Raw genomic sequence first — 27,339 nt, forward strand, 5'->3', positions numbered from 1 at the left:
GGGAGATAATGATGCTAAATGTACGTGCATTCACTGCCTGACATCTTGAGTAAATGCTGCTAGATTGTGTTAATAGATAAATCATTGGAGTTGTTGGTCCAGACTTCCTTTTGCACATGTAGCACTGAACATTAACTAGGGCACTGAGATAATACAAGTACCTCTGCAAGAAGTAATTTGAAACTGCAGTCTGCACGTCCTCTTACTCAGAGCCTTTCCCAAGGCTGCAGGACTCTCCCTTCCCCCTTCTGTGCTCGGAGCAGAGGGTGAAATGCCATTTACTAAAGCTCCTTAATGTCTTTTCTCAATAGCTGGCATTTCATACTTAAATCCTCTGTGAGCAGTGGAAAACCAGAGGAGCTGTGTAAGCAGGAGTAGTTAATTTTCCCTTATGGCAAGTGTCCAAAAACAATTTCTTGCAGTGTGACTCAGCGATGGACTTGACTGAGTGGGGCTAAAGATGAGGTCATGGAGCAGAGTGATTGCCTGGTTTCTGGGCAAGAACTGTGATAGCAACTCACTGGGGGGAAAAAGTACTTAGTGTCTGCATCACCCTTTCAATGACTTCTCAGACTATGCCTACTAGCAGACAATGCCAACTGCTTGCTTTCTCTTTATGAAAGCTTTCTTCTGTTGAACTGCAGAAGTATGGTCTCTTCAAGTTTTATGTCAAGTGCTTCACTGTAATGTTTTTCTTTATAGTTCAGGAGTTCTTTTTTTTTTTTTTTTTGATCCCTTTCCCTAGGTACGCAATAACAGTGTGGTATTTTGATGCAGATGAAAGAGCACGAGCTAAAGTAAAATATCTAACAGGTAAACTCTTGTTAATATCTCCTGTTCTTTGGTTGGTTGTTTTTTTTTTTTTTTTTGGAAGAATAGCTGAGCAGTCCAACCTCATGTCCTCAGCCCACCTTGTGCACAATAAAGGGGGAAAAATACAAGACATAAGTCATCTAGTCAGGCTTTACAGGGATGGTGATCCAGTGGCTAAGCTGCTAGCCCATGACTTGGGAAATCCAGGTCAGCTTCTTGTTCTGCACATGCTTCCTCTGGGACCTGAGGCTGGTCGGGCTTTTCAAATGGGGGATGCAGCCTCTCCCTGCCTGTGTCACTCTGATAGGAATGGTGGTTAATAAATGCACCACAGGACTGAGAGCCATGTAAATACTTCTGGTAGGGTATGGTGATCTGACTTGACTAGAATTTCTGTCGGAGAAACAAAAACCTAAAATTAAGAACTGCAATCAAAGAATGGAGTGACTTCCTCCATCTTCAATTCCACATATCAGGCATCTGTTTTCCTTTTCTGACTTCTCCCTCAAGAGGAAGTTGATCTAATTTTCCTGTTCAAATTAGCGTTATAAGGAGAACTGGTTTGGGACTTCTGTCATTACTGTAAATGCATCATGATTATGTGTTTGCTGTGGTAAAAACAAGCACAATCAGGTGTATTGCAGGTGCACATGTGCACAGCCAAATGCTCTGAAAAGGCCGATTTTGGACATGTGGGCCCAGTCACTTCCAAATCAGATTCTGTTCACAGCTTTTCGGTGCATGGAGCGCTTCTGTAGTATTGGAACTGCAGTTCTGCTGCCTGTGGTGCACTTGTGGCTTAGTGCCCTTTGGGAGCGGTAGGAGAAATGCTGCTCCTGCCTGGCTTGCAGGGAAGGACAAGAAGCCAAGGGGCAGGGGTCGGGGTGAGCTTGGGGTGGCGGTGGCACTCCCAGGCCATCGGGAATGCTGGTGACGCATGCCCGGCCCCGCGGGGCTCTGAGGGAAGTGTGTCAGCGCTGGAAGTTAGCCTTCACGTCACCTGCATGTGACCCTGCACCTTATAAAGCCACCAGAGAGCAGCTGGAGCCATTTGGTTTGTCTCCATGCAGCTTTGGCTGCTGGAAACGGCTTGGGTGAGCACGGGCTCTGCCTCCTCCCTCTGCAGCGTCCCCCTCAGCTGCAGGGACTTCAGGAAGGAAGGAGGAAGCTTAAATTTTGCTGTTGGTTTGCTCTGGAACAGATTCCCATTGCCTAGTTATTCCTATTTACCTCAATTGCAGTTTCATTTGCAATTAAAATTGCGGTCTTTACTCTTTATCGATAGTGAGAATTGTGTGGGAGTCTTTATATTTTTCTCTGATATTACAGTTATAAATTACTCATTTTTTGGCTAAAGCTATGCAAATGTATGTGAACTTCCCATGGATGTGGAATATTGCATCTGCTAGTGTTTTGATAGGGTGTACTTGAAGTTATTCAGGTTAATTGTTAGGACGGAAGAGCTGAATTATTATGACGAGCATTGCATCAAGTGGGATGTTGCATTTAAAAACTCCTTCAGTGTTTCTTTACAAAGATAAATACGCAGAAACTCAGAATATTCTGGTCCAGAATAGTGGACCGCCTCCTCAGATCTTCAGCGGCTGTTCTTAGAGTTTTGTAAAGGTCAAGGTGATTAATTTCAAAACTGCACATCTAACGTGAAGTATCCAGCTTTCTGTTTGGCAGCCAATTAAGTGCCTGCTTTCAGAGATAATGAGTAACCGCAGCATATTGGCTTTACAGAGCACAGCATGCAGAGCAGGTGCATAGAAATGTGTATTTGGATGAATCGTATGTACTGGGTCATCCTTGAAGATTCTCTTGTAAAACTAAGCTGTGAAGTGGTGCAGCCGTTCTGTAGACTGTTCTTTGATAAATGCTGAAAAATAATACTGAATTCCTTTTCGTCTTTCTGCAGGTGAAAAAGGTGTGAGGGTTGAACTTAATAAACCTTCTGACTCGGTTGGGAAAGGCGTTTTATAAGCCTTTGTTTTAGCCACTCCTCTTGCTATTCTCCCTGAGAAACCTTGATGCTATCTATTAACTTTTGAATGTGAATAACAAGGTAAAGGAAAATCAACAACAAACCAACGTTTTAATAAAGAATCATACAGTGTTTCCATGTTGCATCAAATAGAAGATTTTTTGACTGCTGAAGCATTTTACTACATGATTGTCCACTCCAGGCCTGTGACTGCTTATGTGAAGAAGATAAGCAATCAGTAAGAAACAACATATGCATCTGGACATAAACAAGTGCCCTACATAGAATTTGTTCATTCTTATATTTTGCCAGACCTGTCATCCAGCTGAATCCAATTCATCACTCCTTTTTTTATATGGTAAAAGTTTGAATTTTGGGTAATTTTTGTATGACCAGGTACAGTTTATCAAAATTGAGTCTTAAAAAAAAAAAAAAAAGAAAAACAGAAAAAAAAGAAAAGAACTACAGTATTCTCCAAAATAACATGAGTCTATTTTTGTAAAACTGTTCATACTGTTCTCCTCTGCCATGAAAGACCTAATGTAAGGGTTGCCAGTAACTGATAATCACTTTAATTTTCTTTACACCTTAAGTCAGAGAAGGAGCACTTTAATTACCAGCTAAAAACCTGATTGTTTTATATCATATCTCACACTAATCTTAACTTTTAAAGATTGCTGCTGTATTGTTTTTTGACTATGTCCTCTTGAACCTTATTAACAGAAGCAGATCAATATCTTGCTATTAATAACATTCAGTTTGTGGTTTTGTATGTTGAATCCACGGAGGGGAAGTTTCGGTCTCTGTTTTTGGTTTTGTTCTGTTTTTATTTTGTTTTGTTTTTAAGTGACTGGCACTAAGTGAACTTGACACTATCGGTTGCTGTCATCGGCTTTGGGGACCTGGTAAATACCATCGAGTTACAAGAACATACAAGGGCTTTCCTAGGCTATTAGAGGTACCCAGAACCTCCTTATGTACTTGACAGAAATTTTGAGCTTTCTCCCTTTTCTAAAGAATTCTTGCCATCCCCCTTTCCTTTGTATATAAGTTAATAGGATATATGAAGTTCACTTTTAAAGAAATGTCCTTTCCAAATGTTGCTGTCCCGTGCAGTCTTTACGTTGACACCTTGATCTATCATATAGCATCAAGGAAACGGTCAGCACGCTGAAGGTGAAGCGCATCACTGTAAGCTCCTTCTGCGGAACATCTCTAGATTCTCACTGTGCTGAAGGGTTTCCCCCAAAAGGCACTGGCCTTTGATCAACACTGAGACACACATTTAGTAAGAAAACTTTTGCTTTATTTTACATTGTTTTCATTTTATAATGGAGAAGGGGACAACACAGAATAGAAGTGACATGCAGAAACTTAGATATTTTAATTTTTAAGAGAGAGATGTTTTGGACACTGTTTTTTTTCCTTTTTTTTTTTTTTCCCTCTGAGCTTTAAAAGCTTCAGAAAACAAAAGCAAACCTATAAAAGACTGCATTCATATTTAGAGGAGTTAGGGGGTTGATCAGCTTACCCACTGCAGTTTTCTATCTGTCCCTTATTTCCTTACTTAGCCAAAACAATGTGAGTGTACAGAAATATTTCTGTATATACTACAACTTATGACAATTTTAGCATCTGTATAGTTTGTATTCAATTAGAGACCTTTTCTATGGAAAGCTCAGTAATTTTTTATTAAAAAGATTACTATTGTTCATGTAAAACATGAAAAAAAAGCTAATTGTTTAATAACAAACTGACAGAAGGGGGAAAAATCAGTGTTGGTATATCATGTAGGAGGAAATCCCAGTTTTGTTTTGATTTCACTTTTCCTTTTTTTAACACGTTCTTGCCCTTTGCAGTTCTCTTCCTCTTTCCTCGTTTCTTCCCGGAAAAAAAAAACAGATAGGATACCTTTACTGTAAGTGCCTCTGCCAACCTGGCCAAGGAGTGCAAATCTTTGTTATTGTCTGGTCTGCAGTGCATTTAGGCTATCAATGAAACAAGCGAAAAAGCCACCTCTTCTACTTCATCTTTAGTACTTTAATGGAGGTTTGGTTGGTTTTATGTTAGAAATGTACAGCATAAGCCTTTAAACTCATTTCAGTCCCACTGTAATTCAAACTTCTGCAGATATACAACGTATCAAATTCTAATCACATTGTAGGTTTGTGCTTGCCAGACAGGTTTAAAAAGTGCTTATTTTTTCACTCCACGTAAGTCATTACAATAGGGTCAACAAATCAGGTCAGCCATTTCTTCAGTGTCCTTTAGAAACTCTTAATTTCATGTCGGTTGAATATTCAGTCTTGAGCATCACCAAGCAGCTCTTCGTTTTAAAAATATTTTTTAAACTGTCTTATGATCTGTATGTGTCTAGTCCTGGTTAAAGACAAAGCTTCATAATGCTATTTTTATTCATGATGTTAGCCGGCTGTAAAATATGAGACCTTTATCTATAGCAGGCAAAGAAATTCAGGATTCATTTACAGGTTGCCTATAAAGTTGTGTAATTTGAAAAGCAGTGTTCATTATGAAAGAGCTCTCAAGTTGCTTGTAAAGCTAATCTAATTAAAAAAAGATGATGTATAAAGGTTCTTGAAAACAATGTGGTTATTTGTGATCTACTTAACTTTTAGAAACCACTGTAGTAAGTAATTTATAAATGCCCCCAATAAAGGAGGGCGCGTGGATTTGTTTTAAACCAGAGCCATTTTTGCTCTGGAGAAGGATCTGTTTTTTTCTGAACTGTCTTAATTATGTGGGTGCGGTGATCATTTTTCTCATGATTTTCTCCATCAAAAACAGCACCAGGTTTGAACTGGTTGGAGTGATGACCTACGTAGAGGCACTTCTTACTTTTCACCACTTTCTGATATGTGCAAGAAGCAAGCATGAAAGTCTGCTTCAGAAAGGATTTATCATGAGAATAATCAAATCAAGGAATGGCTTACATTGGAAAGAACCGTAAAGATCAGCTAGTTCCAACCTCCCTGCCCTGGGCGGGACAGGCTGCCACCCACTCGCTCATGCTGCCCGCCAGAACTCCCGAATGCTTTTCTGCAGAGCTGCTCTAAATGATTTGTTTTTCCTGGTATGCAAATCTAGGATTGCCTCAACTTGATTGCTCTCAATTGCAACACCTTGCTCTTGGCCTTGTTGAACCTTGTTAGGTTCCTGTGGGCCCACTTCTCGAGCCTGTCCAGGTCTCCCACAATGGCAACGCTTCTATTTTGTCAGCTGCACCACTCAGCTCCTGCCATTGCTCCAGCTCGTGTGAAGCCCCACACTTGCTTGTCTGTCTTGTGCAGGTTCAGTGGGTGTTCCCTGGGTGTCTGGGTGAGTCTGCCAGCATTAGTGCACCTTCTGTCACACATGGATACCTGCTGGGCTGGGCTCGGCTCTGCTCTGCTCTAAGACAATGGCTTCTGTCAGGGTGCTAGACTTGAGCCTAAGTGCAGCAGCACTAGCTGGTCCCGATGTGGGCTTATGTTCTCTTGAAATCTTTTCCCGTTTGTGTTGAACAAGGAAGAAGGCTGGTACCACTCGCAGCCATCCTGGACGGATGTGATTTTTAATGATGACATTGTTGAGCACAGTGTGCGGAGGAATCAGTTTGCACAGCAAAGTCAAATGCCGCACCAAGAAACGGTGAAGTCTCTTTTGGCTGTTGCTCAAAAGAAAGCCACTTGCAAATCTGACAGGAAGTGAGCTGACAGCCCGAGTGCTGGAGGCAAGTATCTTATGCAAAACATCTGGCTGTGCTGACCGCCTTGAGGTCAGGGGTGGAAGGACCAAATCTCTTAAGTCACGCTGATAAGTACAATCGGACTGGGAAGTACCACTTCGGTGCCTGCTGAATGCTTTGAAGAAGAGGGGAGATTGCTAAATGACAAAGGCAAACTCAAAATCTGAGAAACCCGGAAGCCTAGCATGTGTACTTTGCCTGTAGGCATGCAGATGGCTGTGTGCACTTGTCAATGCATGGTGGGAGTGAGTACTCAGCAGCCAAGACTTTGAAGAGCTCTGTGGGACTTGCTTGAGTTTGGATCTCATCTGCTTTCCTGGGGGTGGGCATGGATCTGCAGAAACTTGGGGCTTTCATACAGAATATTATTTAGCCTTTTTGGGGGAACATGAGTAAAGCTTGAATGCTAATGTTTTCTGCACATGCATCGAAGCCTGTTTTGAAGCCTTACGTCACTGCAGAAGCTCTGCTGGCCGTGAGGTATGTGCCCTTCTGAGCTTCTGCCCCTGTCTGGTGGGAGGGGAGGGCAGCCGGCAGAAGCAGGGTCAATGTCCTCTGCCATACCAGACAAAGCCAGTTCTAGAGAATTCGCTTTGTGGACTTTTGCTGCAATTTACTCAGCTCCATCATGCTTTTCCCCATGGCTTTGAAGATGAGTGAATATACAGCACATGTATCGCTTCCTGATCAAAGAAAGCCCCCAGCCCAGAGCTCTCCCGTGGAAGTCGGTACTAAGAGTTGGCTCTAAAAATGGAAGGGACAGATGAGGTGCAGATCACCAACTCAAGTCCATACGGGACAGGGAGGAAGGAAGGGTTGAATTAGAAATGGTAAAGCAGGGCAGGAAGAGTCTGAAGTATGAGACCAAAATAAAACATTGGGGTGGGTGTGAGGAAAACGGAACATAACCATACAAAAATGTGATAGGTGCATCCTTGGGAGAGGAACGAGAGGAGAGAGGATATGCTGCATGTTTGCCTCAGGAAAGGCAATTGCTGATTCATCCCATCTGCCTTTCTCTTCATGGGTGCTGTTGCGAAACAACATACTTTTATGTCTGAAGATAAGAGGTCTGAACATTTTGCTTGAGCTCGGAGTTGTTTCCTTGTCTGCCTTCCAGATGTGGACTTGGGGGAGCTTTTTCCTCTTCATAAAAGCACAGCTCAGGATTACATTTCTGTTGGCAATGGTTCATCTGTTCTTCAGGAGAGCTTCTAACCTACCCAGTGTACAACGTGGTGATAAATGCTGGGAAGGGTGAGCAGCTGGTTCGGCCATGAGCCCAGAACCAGTGTCTTCATGTGGCTGAACTGTGAGTTGCGTTGTGAGTTGGTATTTCAATACCTAAAGATAGCAAGGGTCATACAAAGGGCCAAACAAAGATCAAAATTAGCACAAGTCATGTGTGTTATGGGTATACCTTGCTTGCATTAGTATATATAAGCAAGCTTTAAAAATAATTAAGTTTTAAAAGTAACAAAAATTGCCTCGTAGTAGAGGAGATGATGAAACTTAAGAATAAAAAGGTGAAACAGCCCCCACCAAAACCACTGCGACCTAGCCAGGCACAGCCTAAACACCAACACGCCAAACCTGCTAAGTGCAATCTCGCCTGCTGGTGAGCACAGTACTGTGAGTTACCACAGCTCAAAGGTTTTTCAGAAGACCTCTTTTTATTTGAACACCTTTGGACATTGAAGAGAAGCCATTTCTCCAAGGAAAATGTGGTTCAGGACACCTCTAATATTTGGTAAAGGGACTCAGGGCCATGTGTAACAATAACTGGATCTGTTTTCTGAGATGAGAGTCCAACAGGCACTGTTCCTTCCAGCAGAGATGATGAGCTGATGGCTAGGTTTCAGCTGCCACATGAGGCATATTTACTTTCCCTTCAGTCCTCCTTTCCCCTGCCACAACATAATGATGGGCACGTGTTCTGCAGAGTCGCGTTTTAATGAACAAGCCCAAAGCAGAGTCAGTTAACTTCCTTTGGACCTAAATTTTTGTACTATTTAGAGAAACTTACTTCAGGTGTAAAATAGCCAGTGAGGGAATGTATTTTATGGTAAAAATTAGACTTAAAGGAGGCCAGGGAAGCACAAAGTGCTGTGCTTTTTTTTTCTTGCATGATCATTTTCACTCGTGACTCAGCAAACCTGCCCACATGATCTGTTATCTGCAGTGCACATAGCAGGAATGCAAAAATACCTCGAAAACCTCGAGCAGAGCTGGGGGGAGCAACAGCGAGCAGCTGGGTCCCCCTAGCGTTGTCAGCTGCTTCAGCTTACAGTGACCGAAGGACGTGCGTTACAGTTGTGTTGTTGGTACTTAACACGATAGTGGAAGCCGTTGTTTAGATAAGGTAAGGCAGCTTCACCTTGCTCTGTCAACGTCACCACCAGGGATGGGATGGAGGAGCAGAGCAACACAAAACCAAGGAGCTGGGCATTGTATAACAAGCCAGTGCTGCAAATGCTTGCCCAGCAGCAGAGACCTCCACTCCTCCACCCTTCCTGGGGAAGCCAGGGCAGCATCTCTCTTGGGCTCTGCTCCAGGTTGGGCATGGACTGACCAAGACTCTACGAGGGGCTCAGTGCCTGCAGTTACATTTAGTACAGTATTACAAGAAAGCCTGGACTAGGGGAGTTTTAAACATCCTCCACCAAACTCAGGTCTCCTCATGCTTTCTGGGGAACGCTGGTGTCCAAAACATCTTCCCAAAAATGCTCCAAATCACAGCATCGCTTACACCTGGGAGTGCTTCAGGGTGAAAGGTATCAGCCTGAAGTTGTGCCAGGGGAGGTTCAGGCTGGGCATTAGGAAACATTTCTTCTCAGATAGAGCAGTTAGGCACTGGCACAGGCTGCCCAGGGAGGTGGTGGAGTCACTGTCTGTGGAGGTGTTCAGGAAACGTGTGGACGTGGCACTGAAGGACATCATTTAGCAGGCATGGTGGGGATGGGCTGACAGAAGGACTAGATGATCTTAATAGTCTTTTCCAACCTTAATGATTTTATGACTGTATTCTGTGTGTTTGTTTTGACAAAAAAAAAATGCATTTCAGGAACCCAGGGCCTGCTCAGACATTAGCAGTAAAATCTCTTGGGTGGTGCCCTCTTAACTCTGTGAAATTGCCAGGGAAACGTTGCCAGGTAGCTCAAATAGTCCTTTGGGGTTTTGCAGTGCCTGAAATACCTCCCACTTCCTGCCACCAGGTGCTTTTCCTGCTTTCTAAATCTCTTTTAGGTACATTCAAAGTTAATTACATTTAAGTCATCTGCAGCACCAATAATCCTGGCTGCCCGACAAGGCCCAGCAATTACAAGACACCTTCCCAGGTTGGGCAGTGAGAAGCAGTGATCTAGGTGCCTGCTCCTCCACCAGCCTCGACTGGGCAGAGCTTCCCTTTACCTTCTTTTGTGCCGTGATGCCTGCCTGGCTCCTGAAGCCTCCAGTGCATGACCTGGGTGGTGCCATCATGAGAGAAGGAAACAAGGAAGGTAAGGGCAGTAAAAAACAGTGTCAGGGCATGGAGGACGTGTAGCTGCTCCTCCTATTGGTGACATGCTGAATTAAGGTATTAAGTAAGACCCACAACTAAACCCTGTTCCTGTAGCCAAGATGCCATACTGGGATATCACTGAGTTCTAGCCGTCATTTTACTTCCAACTTTCTGTACATCTTCTGACAGACCTCTAAAGAGAAGGTAGGTGCAGTGAGTACACAAGTGATGGCCCAAAGATTGATGTCATTTAAAGAAATGAAGTATTCACTGCTTCCAAACTGGGCAATAGGGGAGCCAAATATTTGGCTTTTTGCTTCTTGCTCCTTCACACATCCTGTGTTACCCAGCATACAAGGTGACAGCTCTCAGACTTACCAGGGAAAAAAAAGCAGCTGAGATGATGCCAGTGATAGGGGATGGTTGGGACGGGGTGAAGTATTCAGGCCAAGCTGCTGCACCTTCTTAGTGACTTAATCTAGTCTTAAACAGCCTGGCCTGGCAGAAGCTAAAAAGGAAACAAGGGATTAAGGCCATGGACTTCTTTTTTTTCCAGAATCTTTCACACTTGCAGCACACTACGCCTTTCCTGAGCTTGTCACACCTCCCAAGCTTAGGAGTAGAAGCATTTGGTGTTTTATAAACCTCTCTGGCTCCTTACAGCTCTGTCCTTCTTCTCTCGTAGAGCTGGACTAATGCCAAACTGTGACATAAAATCAGACTGTTCATTGCAATGGATGCAAGAGGCACGGTACACATATGCCACGAAAGGACGCCTTTGTTGTTATTCACTGAACCCTCTTGAAGAGATGTCAAACACTCACAGGAAAGCCAGTTAGTTGAAGATCTTGCTTCTCAGCTCTCACTTGGTTGTAGACCTCCCTTCCTCCCTCCTATCCCTACCGTTCCTCCTCCAAGTCGGCTGTGGCTCAGCCCTCAGCCTGGAGTGCAGGTGGAGGTGGCATTAAGGCCTTGCTAACTCCACTGCTGCCCTTTCCCCACACAGGTCGGGAAGGAAGAAAAAAGCATTCTGTAAGTGTAAGGAGTGCCATCTAATGGCCTATTAGAGAATCCCAAAAGGCCCCTCACCGGGTGGTTTCTTTTGTAACATGCAAGTACACAACGTACTGAAATGCAAGACATGCCCATGGCCAGCCTACCTGTAAATCTCCTTCTCAGGGTAAATTCATGTAGAATTCTTGAGTTCACATACAAAGAATTGTTTATTTAATCCTCAGACTTCAAAACAACTGTAATAGCTAGGATCTAAGTCAGAACTTGAGTAATTTAGAGTGAAAAATTAATGAGGGGTGGCTGGTGTGCGAAAAACAGCTGATGGGAAATGGCTCTCGCTTGAACGGGGCCAGGCTCTTTTCAGGGGTGCCCAGCAACAGGAGAAAGGGCAATAACAAACACAGGAAGTTCCACATGAACATGAGGAAAAACTCACTTACTTGGATGGTTACAGAGCACTGGAGCAGGCTGCCCAGAAGGGTTGTGGAGTCTGCTTCTCTGGGCATATTCAAAACTCACCTGGATGTTTTCCTGCGCAACCTGCTGTAGGGAACCTCCTTTAGCAGGGGGCTGAACTAGATGATCTCCATAGGTCCCCTTCCAGCACCTGTGGTTCTGTGATTTCTGTGATTATTTGTTAACTGTCCAGTACAATGAAGCCCCCTATATCCTTTGGTTCTGTAGAACACATTATTGCATTGGCACGGTAGCAGGGCATAACATAAGTTGGTTGTCCTAAATGAACAACACCGAGTTGTTGTTCACATGAAAATGCCGGCACAGGCTGCCCAGAGAAGCTGTGAGTGCCCCATCCCTGGGAGGCATAGCTGCAAAACTGTTCACTGACAAATAAAATACCTACATTTGATCTATTTCACACCCAATTTATCTCAACTTTTAAGTCCATAGATTTGTTTCTCAGTTAGCCAACTTACTTTGCAGTGGCCTGTTTGCTGAGATTCATTACCAGGCTGTGCTGTTACAAGCAGCATCCAAACTCACTCAGGGCAAAGACAACTGATACAGAACGCACAATTTCTTGCCTTTGACTTAAATTTACTAGCATATTCTGAAAGCATACTTGGTACTCGTTACCGTAATGCTAGGAAGGATACTATCCAAAAACATCTTTTAGAAACAGCATTCACAGTAACATCCCCAAAACCAAGGCAGTGACCTGTTAATAATGGCCTGCAATAGGCAGCAGTTGTGAAGTCTGTCAGCCCAGCTTCTTCCAGGCATTCCACCCCAAAGTTGATCAATTTTTCTTTTTTCAAATTGGCCTATTTTAAGGTACTTAACTGATGAGAACAGTACTAAGAGAGACATCTCTCAAAAAACTCCTCATGATGCAAGAGATCACTAGAAGCTGATGTCCGTAGCCCTCATCATAAATAACAAAAATAAAGCAAAACAAAACAGTAGTCCAAATATAACCACGTATTACTGTCCTTGTCATTGTCAAGTTTCAATGGAAACTGTGCAGTTTTAAGGACATATGAAAAAACAAACTTGCCAAACCAAGATTTAGGACTGGTATTTGTAAAACCAGTGTTTTCCAAAGAAACGTAACAGAAGCGAAACTATATTAAACATACAGTGGAGATGGCAGAGGTCAATACAATGCATATTTGGCAATATCTGTTTTAAGTGGGAAATATAAGATGGAAAAGTGTTGATTCAGAAAGGATATTTTAAACTAGACTGCTATTGGAAACATAAACACTGATGTCGTACACAAGATGGCCATGACTGCCATGTGAGACCCAGACTTCATGAAAATGTAGAATCCAGAACCAATTTATTTAGAACATACATGAACAATCTGATCCGTGTTAAACATCCTTAGTGTCAACATTTTAAAATACACCCGTATTTAAAAAGAGTAAATGTATCATTTACCAACTTCTATTCCACATCAGTTTGTTCCCTAGTCTTAAAAAAGAAGGCAAAAAGATGTGTATCTACAGCTAATACAGCCATGTAAAGTTGTAGTAGTAATGTCATATGAGAAAGCATACTTCTTCTTTCAACAAAAATATTTATAACTAATTTTATACTTAAGTAATCAAGCTGTTAATTGTTTAACCAGTTAAATACTTTCAGTGGAGCAAAAGGAAGCTTTTATGACATGGCAAATAAGTCTTTACCAGCACTGCTACCAACACTCCTCACGACTTATCACTGTCAACATAATGTGGGGTGGTTACTCATGTACTTAATAACCACATCATTGAAAATAGTGAACTCTCAATGAGTTTGTGCAAAACATCAGAGAAAAGTAGCTGGAAGGCCTAGCTGGGACCCAAAAGGCACACAGAATACTGGAACTCGTTAGCTCGCATTTGTCCACCCTTTTAACAGCACAGCTAACTTCCAAACCCTTTTGAAAACAAAGCTTACTTTAATTCTTTTTAAATTGAGCCCTTAAGCTTAGAGCCCTCTCCTTGTCTTCCAAGCATCCTTTGGTTTCTTATCTTTATTGACCTTCTGGATTTTCTCTTTTCCTGCTGTACAATCCACGTGTTAAACTTAAAACTGGTGGTTTGCTATGTTTTTGGTGCCTATGCTTCTCTCACCTTCGATGAAAGCCCTTGAGATTCTCTTTTATGTTCTCAGGAAGATCATGGGAGAGAAGGACCACCTGAATATCTAATGATGGCTTAAACAAAATATTTGCTGTTCTAAAGATTCCTGCTGTTTAACTCCAATGCAGTAAATCATTATTTCCCCTTACAGGTGGTTAACTTGAAGAACAGCCAAAAATACACTAGAAACAACACATTATAGTCCAAGGAGCAAAGATAAATTAACAGGATTTAGAACACCGTAATTTTAAAAACCACCTACGAAAACATGCAGTCAATATCCACCTTCTCTTGCGATACCTTGGTTCTGCAGCAAGGCATTAGTACAGACATCCTCTTCCTGAAACAAGGTTAAGAGTCTTTGGAACATGAGCAGCAGCTAGCCTTATAGTCAGTGCTGATGTGCAGCTCCACAGAACTTACTGTTCAGCATGCTGACCGTAGTTTAAATTCTAGTTCAGGACAAGCACAGAGAGAAATAGCCACAGCAATGCATACCCTGAGCAAAGTAGTTTTCAAGCAGTGCTTCCCGTTTTACTATTTTTTTTTCTTCAAGACAGCACTCCAGAAGGAGGAGTCTTGTGATCAAACAAGACAAGAATCAAGGTGCTCATTTATTTTAGACTCCAAAACCTCAGTCTGGCATACAGGACAATTGACATTTTCTTCTTGCCTGTCAGCAGTGCTGGATCTTGGAGAGATCACTGCAGATTCAGCTTTAGTTTTCATAGGTGCTTTTATACTTAAAGTCACATCACTGTTGTCCTTTTTTATGAAATAATTTTCAAACGTAGTTTTGTCTTCCTTCCTTGGCCATTGCTGCGCCGTATTTTCCAAGCTTTTCTTCTCAGACAGAATCTGAGCTGCTGCCGTCTGCTGAAAACAAACTTGTTTTGGTGACCTGCTGTAGCACGGTGGCAAAACCCTCTTGCCTTTTGCAGAACCTTGGTTTGAGTTTTCTTCCACAACGCGAGCAACTTTAACAGGAGATCCATTAACATTCTTGTACGCTTTTGTGTTAGCAACAGAGAGTTTAGGAAACTCTCGCTTTGAAGCTAAGTTCATTTTCTCACTAGCATCACCAGTAAAGAGAGGAAAGAAGGTATCGTGACGGGGTGATTTTTCAAATTTTATCTCATTTTTAGGAATTGGTATTGTGCTTCCTGCTGAACGATGCTGTGAACCAGATCTTTCACTAGTTTTAACACTGCTGCTGAACTTTAAGCTTTTTTCTGAGAGTCCACTGTCTGCTCCTCCAAGTCGATACCCATTCCCACTAAAAGGCTTTGGATCTTTCTTATCACCCAAATGCACCAGGCCTGCAAAGAAGAAGAAAATATGAAAATCTAGCAACTTTTTCATATATAAACCACAGGCTACTACTTTATGTGCTTCACATGAAAAAAGCTGCAGCTTGAAGACAGAGCAGCAAAATAAACAATTTGTGAGCAATTAAGTTGAGAAGCATAGAAATGAACAAGACAGGCCCTGTTCTTCTCTCTACGTAATGGTAAGATCTAATATAAAGCTCACGTAACGGTAATTGTTCAAGGGACTGTTTGGCCAAGAACAGCTGGGAAAACAAAGAAGTAATTTTGAATACCTTTGTTAGTTGGCTTGGAATTCTGAAGTTTTTCTGGCTCAGTTTTCTCCTTGGATTTCTTAGAGAAGTTCTCAGGCTCTTTCACTTTTGTGAAGGTACCCCCACAATTCTCTTGATGCTCAGCCCACCAAAAGTCTCGTGCAGAGGGTGCTCTATTCATTGAACGTTTCACGTACCCAAAATAAGGTCTTCTATACTGACAGGGGCCGTTGCATCGCCACCAGTGCTGCCGGTACGAATCTACCTCATCATGAAAATTATGATAGATCTAGGTTTTAACAAAAAATAACAAGCACCACTCACTCCAAAGAATTCTTATTTTAGTCATTACTATCTCTGCAAACTTCACATACACACACACACACACACACACACACACACACACACACACACCATCACCACCACGTTCTTTCATTTTACAGGTCAAAGATAAAGTCCTCCTGCATGCCAATAAGGTATCAAGAAGGAAAAATAGAGTTCAGCTGCTAATGGAATAGACATGGTATAAACAAAGTCCTTCTCCAAGTGCCTTCTTTGCAAAATAAATGTAGTTTATTCTCCTAGGGCTTGTGTTTTGCATTTTGAAACACTCTTCCAAGTTTATTGCACCTCTTGGACAAACTTATATTCTACTATTGTGAGAAACAACTTCTCCCTGCTCCCCACATCCTGATTTTACATTTTAATTCCTAAGATACCTTACTGTCATGATTTCTACGCTATCAGTTAAAACAGCTGAATCTGAATGAAATTTGACCAATATTTAGATGCAATTAAAACACGGCTTTAAAAAAGACATACAGAAAGATATCCTGGCTGCCTTACCTGAGCTGCAATAAGACAATTTCAAAAGTACACAGTACTAGCATTATAGTCTCCCTCTGGCTAATTAATCTTAACACATACACAAATCTTCAAATATGGTGAACTCATCAGGCTCTACTGATCTCAACTAAAACAGGCTGCTATTCCCCAAATATTATTGTTAGCATGGAGTTATTTGGTCCCTGAATTCATGAACTGTTGCAAATTTTAAACCAACTTTAAATGAAAATTCTTAGAGGGTACACGTAATAATTATATCACATCCTCTTAACTTATTTCCTCCAACACCACCCCCCGCCCCCCTCCAACAAACAACTACAGAATTGTCAGAGTTGGCTGCAAATTTGCATCGGTGCCAACTTCAGAGTGCTTCAGAAAAGTAAATGTATTACTTGTATCACGCCTGGAGTACTGAAAAACATGTAACAAAATATGAATATATATATTATATTAAGTGGACTATGCTTACTGTGACGTTGGCTCCAGTCAAACGATTAATGCGACGCATGTGTTTGCAGAACTCCGGCCCGTGAGAGTCACGATCTCTGTCATTGTTAGTAACAAAAAGCAGGGCATGGATCATTTCATGCAACAGTGTCTGAAACAACGAAAATCATTAGTTATCAATTGAAGAGCATTACATGTAATTTAAAAACTAAGCTGGAAGTATTTTTTCATTCATCTTAGCACTGATCTAGTTTTCATGCATTCACATGTTGTGCCTGAGTCATAAGAACACAATAGTTATTCCGTGTATGAAAACCTTAACTCTACTTCCCTGTAATACTGAGTGACATTCCACAGTAGTTACTCTATGTGCAAAGTCATTAACTCTATTCCCATACAATACTGAGTGACATTCCAAAACATAGAAATAATCCTGAAGCTCGTCAGACCTCTAAACACCCCCTCCACAACCAAAGAGGTACATGTAAGAAGGTTGAAATCAGAGCATCCTTATTTGTTAAGCAAACCTGAGCATCCCCACTGTTTCATAATCTCTGAGTCATCATATATAAGAATTCCACTATGAAACGTAAGATGTGGGAGGTGAGGTGCCATCTCTTTCAAGGGCAGGTATGTCAGCAGTCTTCAGATACCTCAACAAGATCCTTCCTCGGCCTTAACTTCAGGAGCGGCTCACTCAGACGAATAGAACACATTCCACCATTCCCTTCGTATTTACACACTCCAGCGCAGCTGAAAGAGACCCGGCAACAAAACACTGAAAGCGACGCGCTTTTAGGATACATTAAATCAGCTGAGAACTGAGGTGGCACAGCCCAACGCCCGGCAATTTTCGGGTGACTGAGGAGCCCCCCACCAGGAGAGGAAAGGGCAGGACTCCGGCAGCCGCACCTGGGGCCCCCCAGCCCCGCCTTCCCCCGTCCCGCCGGGCCGGGCCGTACAGGGTCATGCGCGGGCTCCAGGACACCTCCACGGCCGCCAGCCGCCCCCAGAAGAGCGCCTCGTTGAACTGCACGAAGAGCCCGTGCACGTCGGGGCTGGGGTCCAGCAGCTCCCAGGCCTCGTCCACCACCGACAACGGGCGGAGGGACGCGGGGTCCGGCGGAGCCTCCGCACGAGCCGCCGCCGCCGCCGCCGCCGCGTCCCCCTCCGCCTCCCACAGCTCTTGGAGCTGCAGCGCCAGCGCGAAGTCGTCGTCCTCCTCCGGCTGCTTTTGCTCCATGCCAACTGCTATCGGCCTCTCAGCCACCACGACTACACGTACAGCGCCACGCACAACGGCCACCTCTGTTCGCTTGCGCATGCGCACGCATCACGGCGCTCGCTCACGAGCTGTGCCTCCTCCGGCGCATGCGTGGTGCGCCGCTCTTCTACCCGTTTTCCGCTTCCCTTACGCTGCCCTCTGGCGGAGCGGTTGCGCATGCGCACGGGGCGCGGCAAAACCGTCTCGAGGCGTCCCCGGCACCGCGCGCAGGCGCAGTCCAAGGAACCTAGCAGCGGCGGTGGGCGGCGGTGGTGACCATGGCGCTGGCGCTCGGGGAGGGCGGCGGCGGCGGCGGGAGCCGGCTGCGGCGGCGGCTTGAGTCGGGGGGCTTCGCGGCTGCGGAGTATGTGAAGCAGCTGTCGCAGCAGTCGGACGGCGACCGAGACCTGCAGGAGCACCGGCAGCGCATCCAGGCGCTGCAAGAGGAGACGGCGCAGAGCCTGAAGCGCAACGTTTACCAGAACTACCGGCAGTTCATCGAGACGGCGCGGGAGATCAGCTACCTGGAGAGCGAGATGTACCAGCTCAGCCACATCCTCACCGAGCAGAAGGGCATCATGGAGGCCGTCACCCAGGCCCTGCTCCTGCAGGCCGACCGCGACGACCCCGCCCTGGGCGCCCGCCGCGCCGCCGCCGCTGACCCCTTCCTGCCGCTGTCGGCCAAGGAGGCTGCGGCCAGCGAGGAGGGCCGGCAGCGGACGCTCACCACCCTGCTGGAGAAGGTGGAGGGCTGCCGCGACCTGCTGCCCGAGAGCCCCGGCAAGTACCTGGTGTACAACGGCGACCTGCTGGAGTACGACGCCGACCACATGGCGCAGATCCAGCGGGTGCACGCTTTCCTGATGAACGACTGCTTGCTGGTAGCTACCGCTCTGCCCAACCGCCGCGGCGCCTACCGCTACGACGCCCTGTACCCCCTCGACGGGCTGGCCGTGGTCAACGTCAAGGACAACCCGCCCATGAAGGACATGTTCAAGCTGCTTATGTTCCCCGAGAGCCGCATCTTCCAGGCTGAGAATGCCAAGATCAAGAAGGAGTGGCTGGAGGTGCTGGAGGAGACCAAGCGCAACCGGGTCCTCAGCGAGAAGCGACGCTTGGAGCAGGAGGCCCTGCCCCGGCCCGCCCCGACACCTCCTGAGTCCACCAACCCATTTGAGGAGGAGGAGGAGGAGGAGGAGGAGGAAGAGCCCTCTGCTGAGGAGGAGGCGGTTGACCTCTCACTTGAGTGGATCCAGGAGCTGCCGGAGGACCTGGACGTCTGCATCGCTCAGAGGGACTTCGAAGGGGCGGTGGACCTGCTCGATAAACTCAACGAGTACTTGGGAGACAAGCCCGTGAGCCAGGCCGTGAAGGAGCTGCGGGCCAAGGTGGATGAGAGGGTCCGGCAGCTTACAGATGTGCTGGTCTTTGAGCTGTCTCCAGACCGCTCACTGCGAGGAGGGCCACGGGCCACCCGCCGAGCTGTGTCCCAGCTCATTCGCTTGGGCCAGTCCACCAAGGCGTGTGAGCTCTTCCTGAAGAATCGGGCGGCCGCAGTGCACACAGCCATCCGACAGCTGCGCATTGAAGGTGCCACACTGCTCTACATCCACAAACTCTGCCACGTCTTTTTCACCAGCCTTCTAGAGACGGCCAGAGAGTTTGAGACGGACTTTGCTGGCAACAACGGCTGCTACTCTGCCTTCGTCGTGTGGGCCCGCTCTTCCATGAGGATGTTTGTAGATGCCTTTAGTAAGCAAGTGTTTGACAGTAAAGAGAGCTTGTCAACTGCGGCAGAGTGTGTGAAGGTAAGAGTGCCCAAAGAGGGAGGTGTCCCATGGTGGCCTGAACAAGGCTTGCAAATCTTCATTTCTAATCCTAGTGTAGTTGTTGACAGAGTGCAACTCTGGAAGGGTTTCCTGCATTAAACTGTTCGTATTCATGTGGAGTTGGTTAGTTCTTTTGATTTTAACAGATAAACCATTAAGATGAAAATACACAGCAATAAAAACCCTGCCCTTACCAGAAATGCAGAATGTGTTCTTCCTTAATTTGCCTTTAACTGGAGATCTGAAAATTTCTATAGTCTCATCTCAACAATGAGTATTTTGAAGACTTTTTGTTTGCTTTCCAAACCTGTACTGGACTATGCTTCCTTAATTTTTTGTGAAACCAATTGTCTCAGGTTATGGGGGGAGAAAAAGATTGTAACGTAATTGTCCGGTGTTTTTGACAGCCATGGCTTGTCCCTTGTTTTTTCATGTCTCAATAATGAGGAGTTTCTCAAGGCAGAAGAAGTAAGTGAGCCATGACTAACGCTTCCCTGTTTTCTGAGAATGCATGCTCCCTTGATGTTTTATATGTTTACCAAATTTATCAACTAATGCTTTGTTTTTCCTTAATACCCAAGGTAGCTAAAGAACACTGCAAGCAGCTCAGCGACATTGGACTGGATCTCACCTTCATCATTCATGCTCTTCTGGTAAAGGATATCAAAGGCGCTTTGCAGAGCTACAAGGATATCATCATCGAGGCCACCAAACACCGCAACTCTGAGGAGATGTGGAGAAGGATGAACCTCATGACTCCGGAGGCTCTGGGGAAGCTCAGGGAGGAGATGAAGAGCTGCGGTGTAGGCAGTTTTGACCAGTACACTGGTGATGACTGCTGGGTCAACCTTAGCTATACTGTAGTAGCTTTCACTAAGCAGACTATGGCCTTCTTGGAGGAAGCGTTAAAGCTTTACTTTCCAGAGCTGCATATGGTTCTTTTGGAGAGCCTTGTGGAAATCATCCTAGTGGCTGTCCAGCATGTTGATTACAGTTTACGGTGTGAACAGGACCCTGAGAAGAAAGCGTTCATTAGGCAGAATGCATCCTTCCTTTATGAAACTGTCCTTCCTGTTGTGGAAAGAAGATTTGAGGAAGGAGTTGGTAAGCCAGCCAAGCAGCTACAGGATCTGAGAAATGCTTCGAGATTGATGCGTATAAATCCAGAAAGTACCACCTCTGTGGTGTGAAGTGAACAAACAGTTCTTATGAACAGAGTGTGAAAGCACTTAGTGAAAATGTACATTGGATATATGAACTAAATGTTTCTGAGTCCCTGAAAAATGCGGAGGTCTGGCTGCAGGATTACAGAGACTGAAATTACAATCAAGGGCTTCAGGGGTTCAACACTTTTTTTGAGGGAGTGTGGGAAAGTGAGAGGTAGCATTTGAGATCATGTGTCCTTGAACAGCATATCCTATAAGAATGGTTAATGTCGTGTTTGTGACTTGGGAAGTACTATGATGTACAATTTTTGGCCAAATGTTTGTGAAAATCTTAAATATATGTACATTGTTCAGCAGGAAAAGATCACTTCTTGTCACATCATTGTGTGTGTTCTTTTTTTTAAGGCAGCGTTCTGGTAGGAGGGAAGTGCTGAAACACTCCCAGGGTGTGGTATTTGGTAAGGCATGTCCACCATTAGATGTGACTCAGCAGTAGAGATAAACAACATGGATTTGCACAGATTTGTTTGATAGCAATGCAGACTCCTCAGTTTCTCGCACGTACATAATCTCTTCATTCATTTCTAGAACAGATCAAGATTAAAAATTTTGAATTGATTTTTGTGTTTGAGTGTAGGGGCTTTTTCTCCTTAATAAGCTTGCCTGTGAGATTGTAGCTCTCTGAAAGCAGAGCGTGCTGTTGTCGTAAACACTTTTTCCCTTCAGAGAAGAAACAAGGATAACTTTCTTCCCTTTCCCTTTCTATTCACCTTGTTTTCTCATGGACTTTATTGGGCTCAAGTCCATCCGGCAAACTACGCGCTCTTGCTCTGTTGTAAGTGCATTATGGGCCATTACCTGCAGATAGAAACCACAGCGAAGAGGCATAAATGCTCTTGAAATGTGCAAGTCTGGGAGAGGGTCTTAATGAAGATACTATTACATTTGGGAGAAACAGAATTCTAGTTTTGCCCTACAGAAGCAGCAGAGGATAAGGACACTCGCTATAAGGGTTTTTGTGAATAATGTGATCTTCAAAATACATACCCTAATGCTCCTGAAAATATTACCCTTGTTGCCTGTAATACGATAAAAAGCAATAACCAACCAAGAAGAACAATCCTTTTTACAGAATACACAAGGACTGCATTTGATTGAGAACTTGAATATAGATGGCATTCTTGCCATGCACATGCTTTTTGGCTTGGATTGGTGATGCCTGTCTTGCTCTGTATTTGTCTGTGAAATTGAAATAGGCTTGTGTAAAGGCTGTCTTTAGAAAGCTATCAGCATCACCTTCTAAGCTGCATAAACTTCTTCCCCTTCATTTTGCAGGCCTTCTTAATTGAGGTAAAACTGTTGCAGCTACATAATCTTATACTGGACTCTTAATAAGATCTTAACAAGATTGTAAGTGGAATAATTGAGTATCCTGTTCTTCTTGTGTTTTCAAATGAAAGCTTTTGCAATTTATATCATGGTAACTAATGCCTCATGACTGCATGAACAAACAGAAGAAATCACTAGTAAAACATATTGCATAATTGCTTATACTGCAGCTTTTTCATTTCTCCATGTTTTTACACTTCCAGCTCAATGCAGTTTTTGCTTTGGTGGCTAGTTTTCATTCTCTCATTCTTAAGGTGCTTTTTGAGTAGTCAGATTTTGCCAAGCATCTGCTTGCTTGCCATCCAATGTTTGGTCATTTTTCTAGAAAATGACCAAAAAAAAAAAAAGAAAGTACAGAGTGTTTTTTAAAGGATAACTCATCAGACTGAGCTAAAATGGTTTGAAAACCACTGAAATAGCTGTAATTGCCAAACAGGCATTTTTTTTCCACCAGTGAACTCTTAGATACCAGAACCTAGCAAATTATGTTGAAGTAATGTATTTTCTATCACTGTTTAAAGTAAGCAAGGGTGGTAATCTGGCCTTGCTTAATTTTTAAGTGAACTGTAAGTGAGAACTCTCCATTATGATGGTTATTTTGGAAGAAAAGGAGAAAGGAGGGCTTTTTTTTTCTCTGAAGACAAGTATATTTCAGTGTTTTATTTAAAGCAGAAGAAAGCATCTTTACTTGTGAGCAAAGAATAAATATCAGTGAGCCATGCATCACTTTCTTTTTTGCTGTGCAAGAGGAGGTAGCTGTGGAACTGTAGTTCAAGACTGATTATTGTGATGCTTGAGGATTTTCTGTAAGAAGTTGAATTGTGGTTGCTTGATTTTTAGCTCTGGCATGCTATTAAATTGGAGAGCCCTATTCATGCTTTTGTTATAAGCTGGCACAGCACATCTTATTCTAACCAGAGGGTGAAAAGTGAGACCTAATTCTGCTGTGTACTTTGTTATGTCTTTATCACCATTCCCTTCATCAATCTATTAAAGGCATGCACGTCCTCCTGATAGTCTATCTGCTGCCATCGTGGAGCAGTAAGTTTACATGGATGTTGGCTTTAATGGATCGGGGAATCTGGCCTTTTTTTGGGGTGATCAAATGTTACATTCGTGCGCCTGTAAGCAATGCACACAAGTTTGAGTTGTATAAACTGTAAGGAGCATTGATATTTTGTAACTTGTGAATCTATTCTAAAATCATAATGAAAGAAAAACACTGGCATAAGGAAAATGGGGTGTAAATAGCATTAAACCCACTTTGTATGTTAATTCAGTTAATAGATAAAGCCAACAAATGCTGAAAGCCATTGTTTAGTAAATACATTTCAGGTTTGCATACAGCAATTTGAAATGGTGCTTTTCTTTTTCTGCTGTTCACTTGTGGAGGTAGTACAATTCAAATGGAAATTTGCAGTGGCTATTAAATTATACAATAGCACTTCTGCTGATTTGGGGAAGAGAGAGCTGTAATTTTGATAAGGTTTTTGTTTGTTTTGTTTCCCTAGGAGGGATTTGCATATAAAATCAGGTTTCCTTTAGCTGCTGTGACAAAATTGTGGTGTATTTTTTTTTAATTGTTATTCAGATGAATTTATGTATTAGAATTTTATGCAATAACTTTTCTGATCAGCGGGAACCATATATTAAAACTTTTGGGACGGACAACACTCGTGATGTATTTCTGTTATTACGTCATCATCAGAAAGAGGATATTGAGGGTCTGGTTCAAAGATCAAGTCTGTTAATAAATTTTCAGTGATATCAAAGAGCTTCACGTCAGTCAGCATTTGAGATGTGATTATAAGAGGCAGCAAGGTCATAAAAGCTAGGGGTTGTCAGTTACACTGTCCATTATGTTTCATTCCTATAAAGTAGGCATATAGCTTAACAAGGTGCAATTTGAAGAAAATCTTTCTCAAAATAGTATCTGAGTAAAACTGACAAGAGGCCCAACTGTAGTCTACTATGGTTTGAGGTGGATATATTAAGCCATATCAACACCAGGAGAGTGTAACGTTGTAAGGCGTGCTGCCTTCCAGAGATAACTTTTCCATTATTGCACGCTCAGCTTGAATGTTGCAGTAAGCCCCATCTTTTCACTAGGTGGAGTTTTATTACTTGAAACGTTAGCATGCCATGGGCAGGTATAAGCATTAAATCTGTGCTACCTTGCAGCTTGTTTTGGGACATTTTTGTAGTACAATAGGAAATAAAGATGCTGAACCAAAAGATGTGGGTGTTAAGGTCAACAACTTACAGCTCTTTTTATCCTATGCTTGGTAGTGCTGTTCTACTGTGCTGATTTTTGTACCATCAGGCTCTTAATTCCTCATGATTTCCTGCTGTGTTTCTCCATCATCAGCAGACATCCTTCAGCAGATCTCAGCCTCTCAGCTGTCTGCTTTTTTAGAGGTATGTATCAACATGTGATTTTCAATCTGCCTGGGAGACATTTTGCTCGACTGGAAGCCCCTGCAGGGGTGTGAAAAGTATGTCGTGGTTGTTAATTTGTTCCGGCTGAGTGAAAGGTCTCATAGTCAAGCCTGCATGGCCACTTGTCATTTTATTTCAATATTGAACTGAAATTCCAAACAAGAGCTCAGCCAATCTCATGATCATAATGCAGATTTGTACTCTAGCACAGTCATGCAGAAGGTCCTTACTACTAATCTTCGTAACCTAAGCACTCCTTACATTCCTTTTGCTGCACAAGTCATGTTTTAACTGGGCTGCCTTTTACTTAAGGTTCCCAGCATGTTTTCTATGAAGAAATTAAACTCCAGAATGTGGCCTATCTGTCAGAGTTTTGTGAGCACAGCCTGTAGATGCATCCTTTTCCCCAGAGGTGTAGTGGTGTGTGTCTAGTGCCTACAATTCTGAAAGCCAGCATAGAGACGAACACCACAAACTTGGAAAGTATGTTTCCCAATCTAACTAGTGTATTAGATCAGAATTTTCTTGAGCCACCACAGTAACAGAATGAATAATTTTTTTCCTGAGTATTTAGGAAACTTTGCCAATGAAACTTCAATGATCGCAGCATACCCCATGATACAGTCCTTGAATTCAGGGCTACAGGCTGAGTAAGATTCTCTGCTGAAGATGTCCTCGGTTCGACACAGAGAGAGAGCAAGTGATACCAGGAGGCCTGGACTGTACTGGCCACTGAACAGCATTTCTCTTCCCAGAAGTTTATGTGACTGACCAGGAGAGCTTTATGGCAATTTTGGATCACCCTTCCTTGACTCTGTGTTGTTTATCCTCTGTCCCTTCCCATACTCTTGCTGGATCATGGTTACATTCCTTTCCATGTGCTGAACATCCCACTTCACACCCACGCAGAAGATTATATTGGGAGGATTAAGAGAATCTGCTCCCCGAACTATTTGAAGAGGGCTGTGATGGCACATGATTACCAGTGGGTGTCTCACAAGAGCTCTGCATTGGTGAGGCCTATCTCAGTGCAGGCGTAACAGGCATCTAATCATCAATGCAATTGGATACTTTTGTGTTCAGTTTGCTCTCATGCATTAGGACAAAAGCTAAAAACATAAGAAGGGTGAGATATGAATCCCTTCATGTAATAGCAGGACCTGGATTCTTAAATATGGGCTTAGATTACCCAAAAGACTATTTGACCCTGCAGCTGTAGGAAATCTCATTTTGATGTGCTAAATGATGCAAGTGATTGCTGAAAATACTGCATAGGGAGGTGGACTAGGGAGGAGAGAGGTCAAATTTACTTCACTTCTGTTGGGGAAGTCCTTGGAAATGCTTTAATTAAGAATGATTTCTAGTCATTAAAAAATAAATCATGCAGCTGTTCCCTAGACAAGTTAAAACCCAAGTTCTTGTGGAGATGAGTTAGCCAAATCCTTTGCAATATAGGGCATGCAGATATGAACACCTGCAGGCTTGGGCAAAACTGAGATCTGAACTTCAGATGCCACTTGGTCTGACTATGAGGTGAGGGAAAACCCCATATCAGACTCTTCCAAACTTTGATTCTCTGGACTCTGAGTAATTCCTATTGTTTGTCAAATCACAGTTCACACACAACTGTCTGTGCCAGCCAGATTTGTTAAGACCAAGTCTGTTTAATTACAGCTTCAAAGCCCTGCTGCACTCTGGAGACTCCTGTTAACGTTCATTTTCAACTCTCCAGGCCTTGTTTTCACAGGAGGAAGGGGCCCAGCTCCCTGCCCCAGCTCCTGTGGGATGGGGCTGTCAGAAGGGCACTTGAAGCTCTGCAGAGGATCCTTCCTTCCTCAGAATTCAGGGAATTTTCCTCCCAAAATGCAAGTCTCTGATAAGTAGCTCCTGTTTTGCCCACATTTTTTTTTTTCCACTAACAATTGCAGGATTGTTTGTTTTCCCTCCCTGGGATGTAACTTCTCCTGCAGAGGCGCCAGATTGATTTTGTAGAGGAGAGCGGCCAAATTGCATGTTAAATTGCTATCTGTGCATCAGCCTTCCATAAGTCAGGCCATACAACACCCTGCTGCTCTCACTACTGGCCATGTATACGGGGAGGAGTGCTGGAGGCTCACAAAGAAAGTCTGTCACCTTTGTCTCTCAAACTTCCATCCAGCAAGGTGCTTAAGTTCATGCTTAAGAGCATAATATTTTGCCCTGAGCTTGACAGGCCCACTCCTATACTCAAAGTTAATTAGACATTAAAATGTTTTTCTTGCTTGGAAAATCAGTATATTTCTGCTAAATTTTGTAACGCCAGCTAGCAATGAAGTCATAATGGGAAAATACTGTGGCAACAGCAGAACACAAGCAAAGTGTGCACTTCTGTGACACCCTAACTCCAGCATGAAAAATTGTGGTGCCAAACAAAGCCCTTCTCCAGCGGGAGTGGTAGGATCCATAAATCACCAGCACTGTAGCTTCCCAGGAGGCAGCAAGAATTGAGTTTTATGCACTAAAATCCCCTTGTTTTGCCCTTTGGTTTTCCGCTGATGGCTTCCCTGCATGGCAGCTAGCCTGTGGGCCCAGCAGCTCCCATGGCAGCACATCTCAGGCTTCCCTGCGGGTTGGGCCCTGTCTTGTTAGCGCGGCCCCATCAGGGTGCAGCGGGCAGTAGGCCTCCCCGTGGCCTGGCCCCTTCACCCAGGATAGCCCCTCTCCCGCTGTGTTTGCAATCAGTGGCCAT

General features: G+C 43.8%; 3 protein-coding genes across 3 annotated transcripts in view; 2 read left to right on the plus strand and 1 right to left on the minus strand.

Annotated features, from left to right (window-relative positions):
• The window catches only part of EGLN1 (egl-9 family hypoxia inducible factor 1), a gene marked incomplete at its 5' end in the record, with an annotated part of 29,370 nt that extends 23,968 nt beyond the window's left edge, over positions 1-5,402 (plus strand). The window contains 2 exons of the mRNA XM_021390467.1: positions 746-813; positions 2,735-5,402. Coding sequence (XP_021246142.1) covers positions 746-813; positions 2,735-2,799 — 133 coding nt within the window. The remainder of the gene's footprint in view (positions 1-745; positions 814-2,734) is intronic.
• SPRTN (SprT-like N-terminal domain) lies at positions 12,844-17,875 on the minus strand. Its single transcript, XM_021391041.1, has 5 exons — positions 17,487-17,875; positions 17,178-17,277; positions 16,547-16,675; positions 15,253-15,520; positions 12,844-14,968 (listed from the first exon to the last, which is right to left on the minus strand). The coding sequence occupies exons 1-5, from the start codon at positions 17,846-17,848 to the stop codon at positions 14,235-14,237; spliced, it is 1,593 nt and encodes a 530-aa protein (XP_021246716.1). The 5' UTR covers positions 17,849-17,875; the 3' UTR covers positions 12,844-14,234.
• Positions 18,026-23,843, plus strand: EXOC8 (exocyst complex component 8). The gene is made up of 2 exons (XM_021391040.1): positions 18,026-19,596; positions 20,199-23,843. The coding sequence occupies exons 1-2, from the start codon at positions 18,067-18,069 to the stop codon at positions 20,805-20,807; spliced, it is 2,139 nt and encodes a 712-aa protein (XP_021246715.1). The 5' UTR covers positions 18,026-18,066; the 3' UTR covers positions 20,808-23,843.

Source organism: Numida meleagris, chromosome 3 (genome assembly GCF_002078875.1).
Source record: "Numida meleagris isolate 19003 breed g44 Domestic line chromosome 3, NumMel1.0, whole genome shotgun sequence".
Lineage (NCBI taxonomy): Eukaryota > Metazoa > Chordata > Aves > Galliformes > Numididae > Numida > Numida meleagris.

Coding starts and splice junctions, on each gene's coding strand:
- SPRTN (XM_021391041.1), bottom strand. CDS start 17,848: ATGCGCAAGCGAACAGAGGTGGCCGTTGTGCGTGGCGCTGTACGTGTA. Junction 16,676..17,177: donor CGAGGAAGGATCTTGTTGAG/GTATCTGAAGAC, acceptor TCGTTGTTTCAG/ACACTGTTGCATGAAATGAT. Junction 14,969..15,252: donor TTCCAAGCCAACTAACAAAG/GTATTCAAAATT, acceptor TCTTCTTTGCAG/GCCTGGTGCATTTGGGTGAT.
- EXOC8 (XM_021391040.1), top strand. CDS start 18,067: ATGGCGCTGGCGCTCGGGGAGGGCGGCGGCGGCGGCGGGAGCCGGCTG. Junction 19,597..20,198: donor CTGCGGCAGAGTGTGTGAAG/GTAAGAGTGCCC, acceptor TTAATACCCAAG/GTAGCTAAAGAACACTGCAA.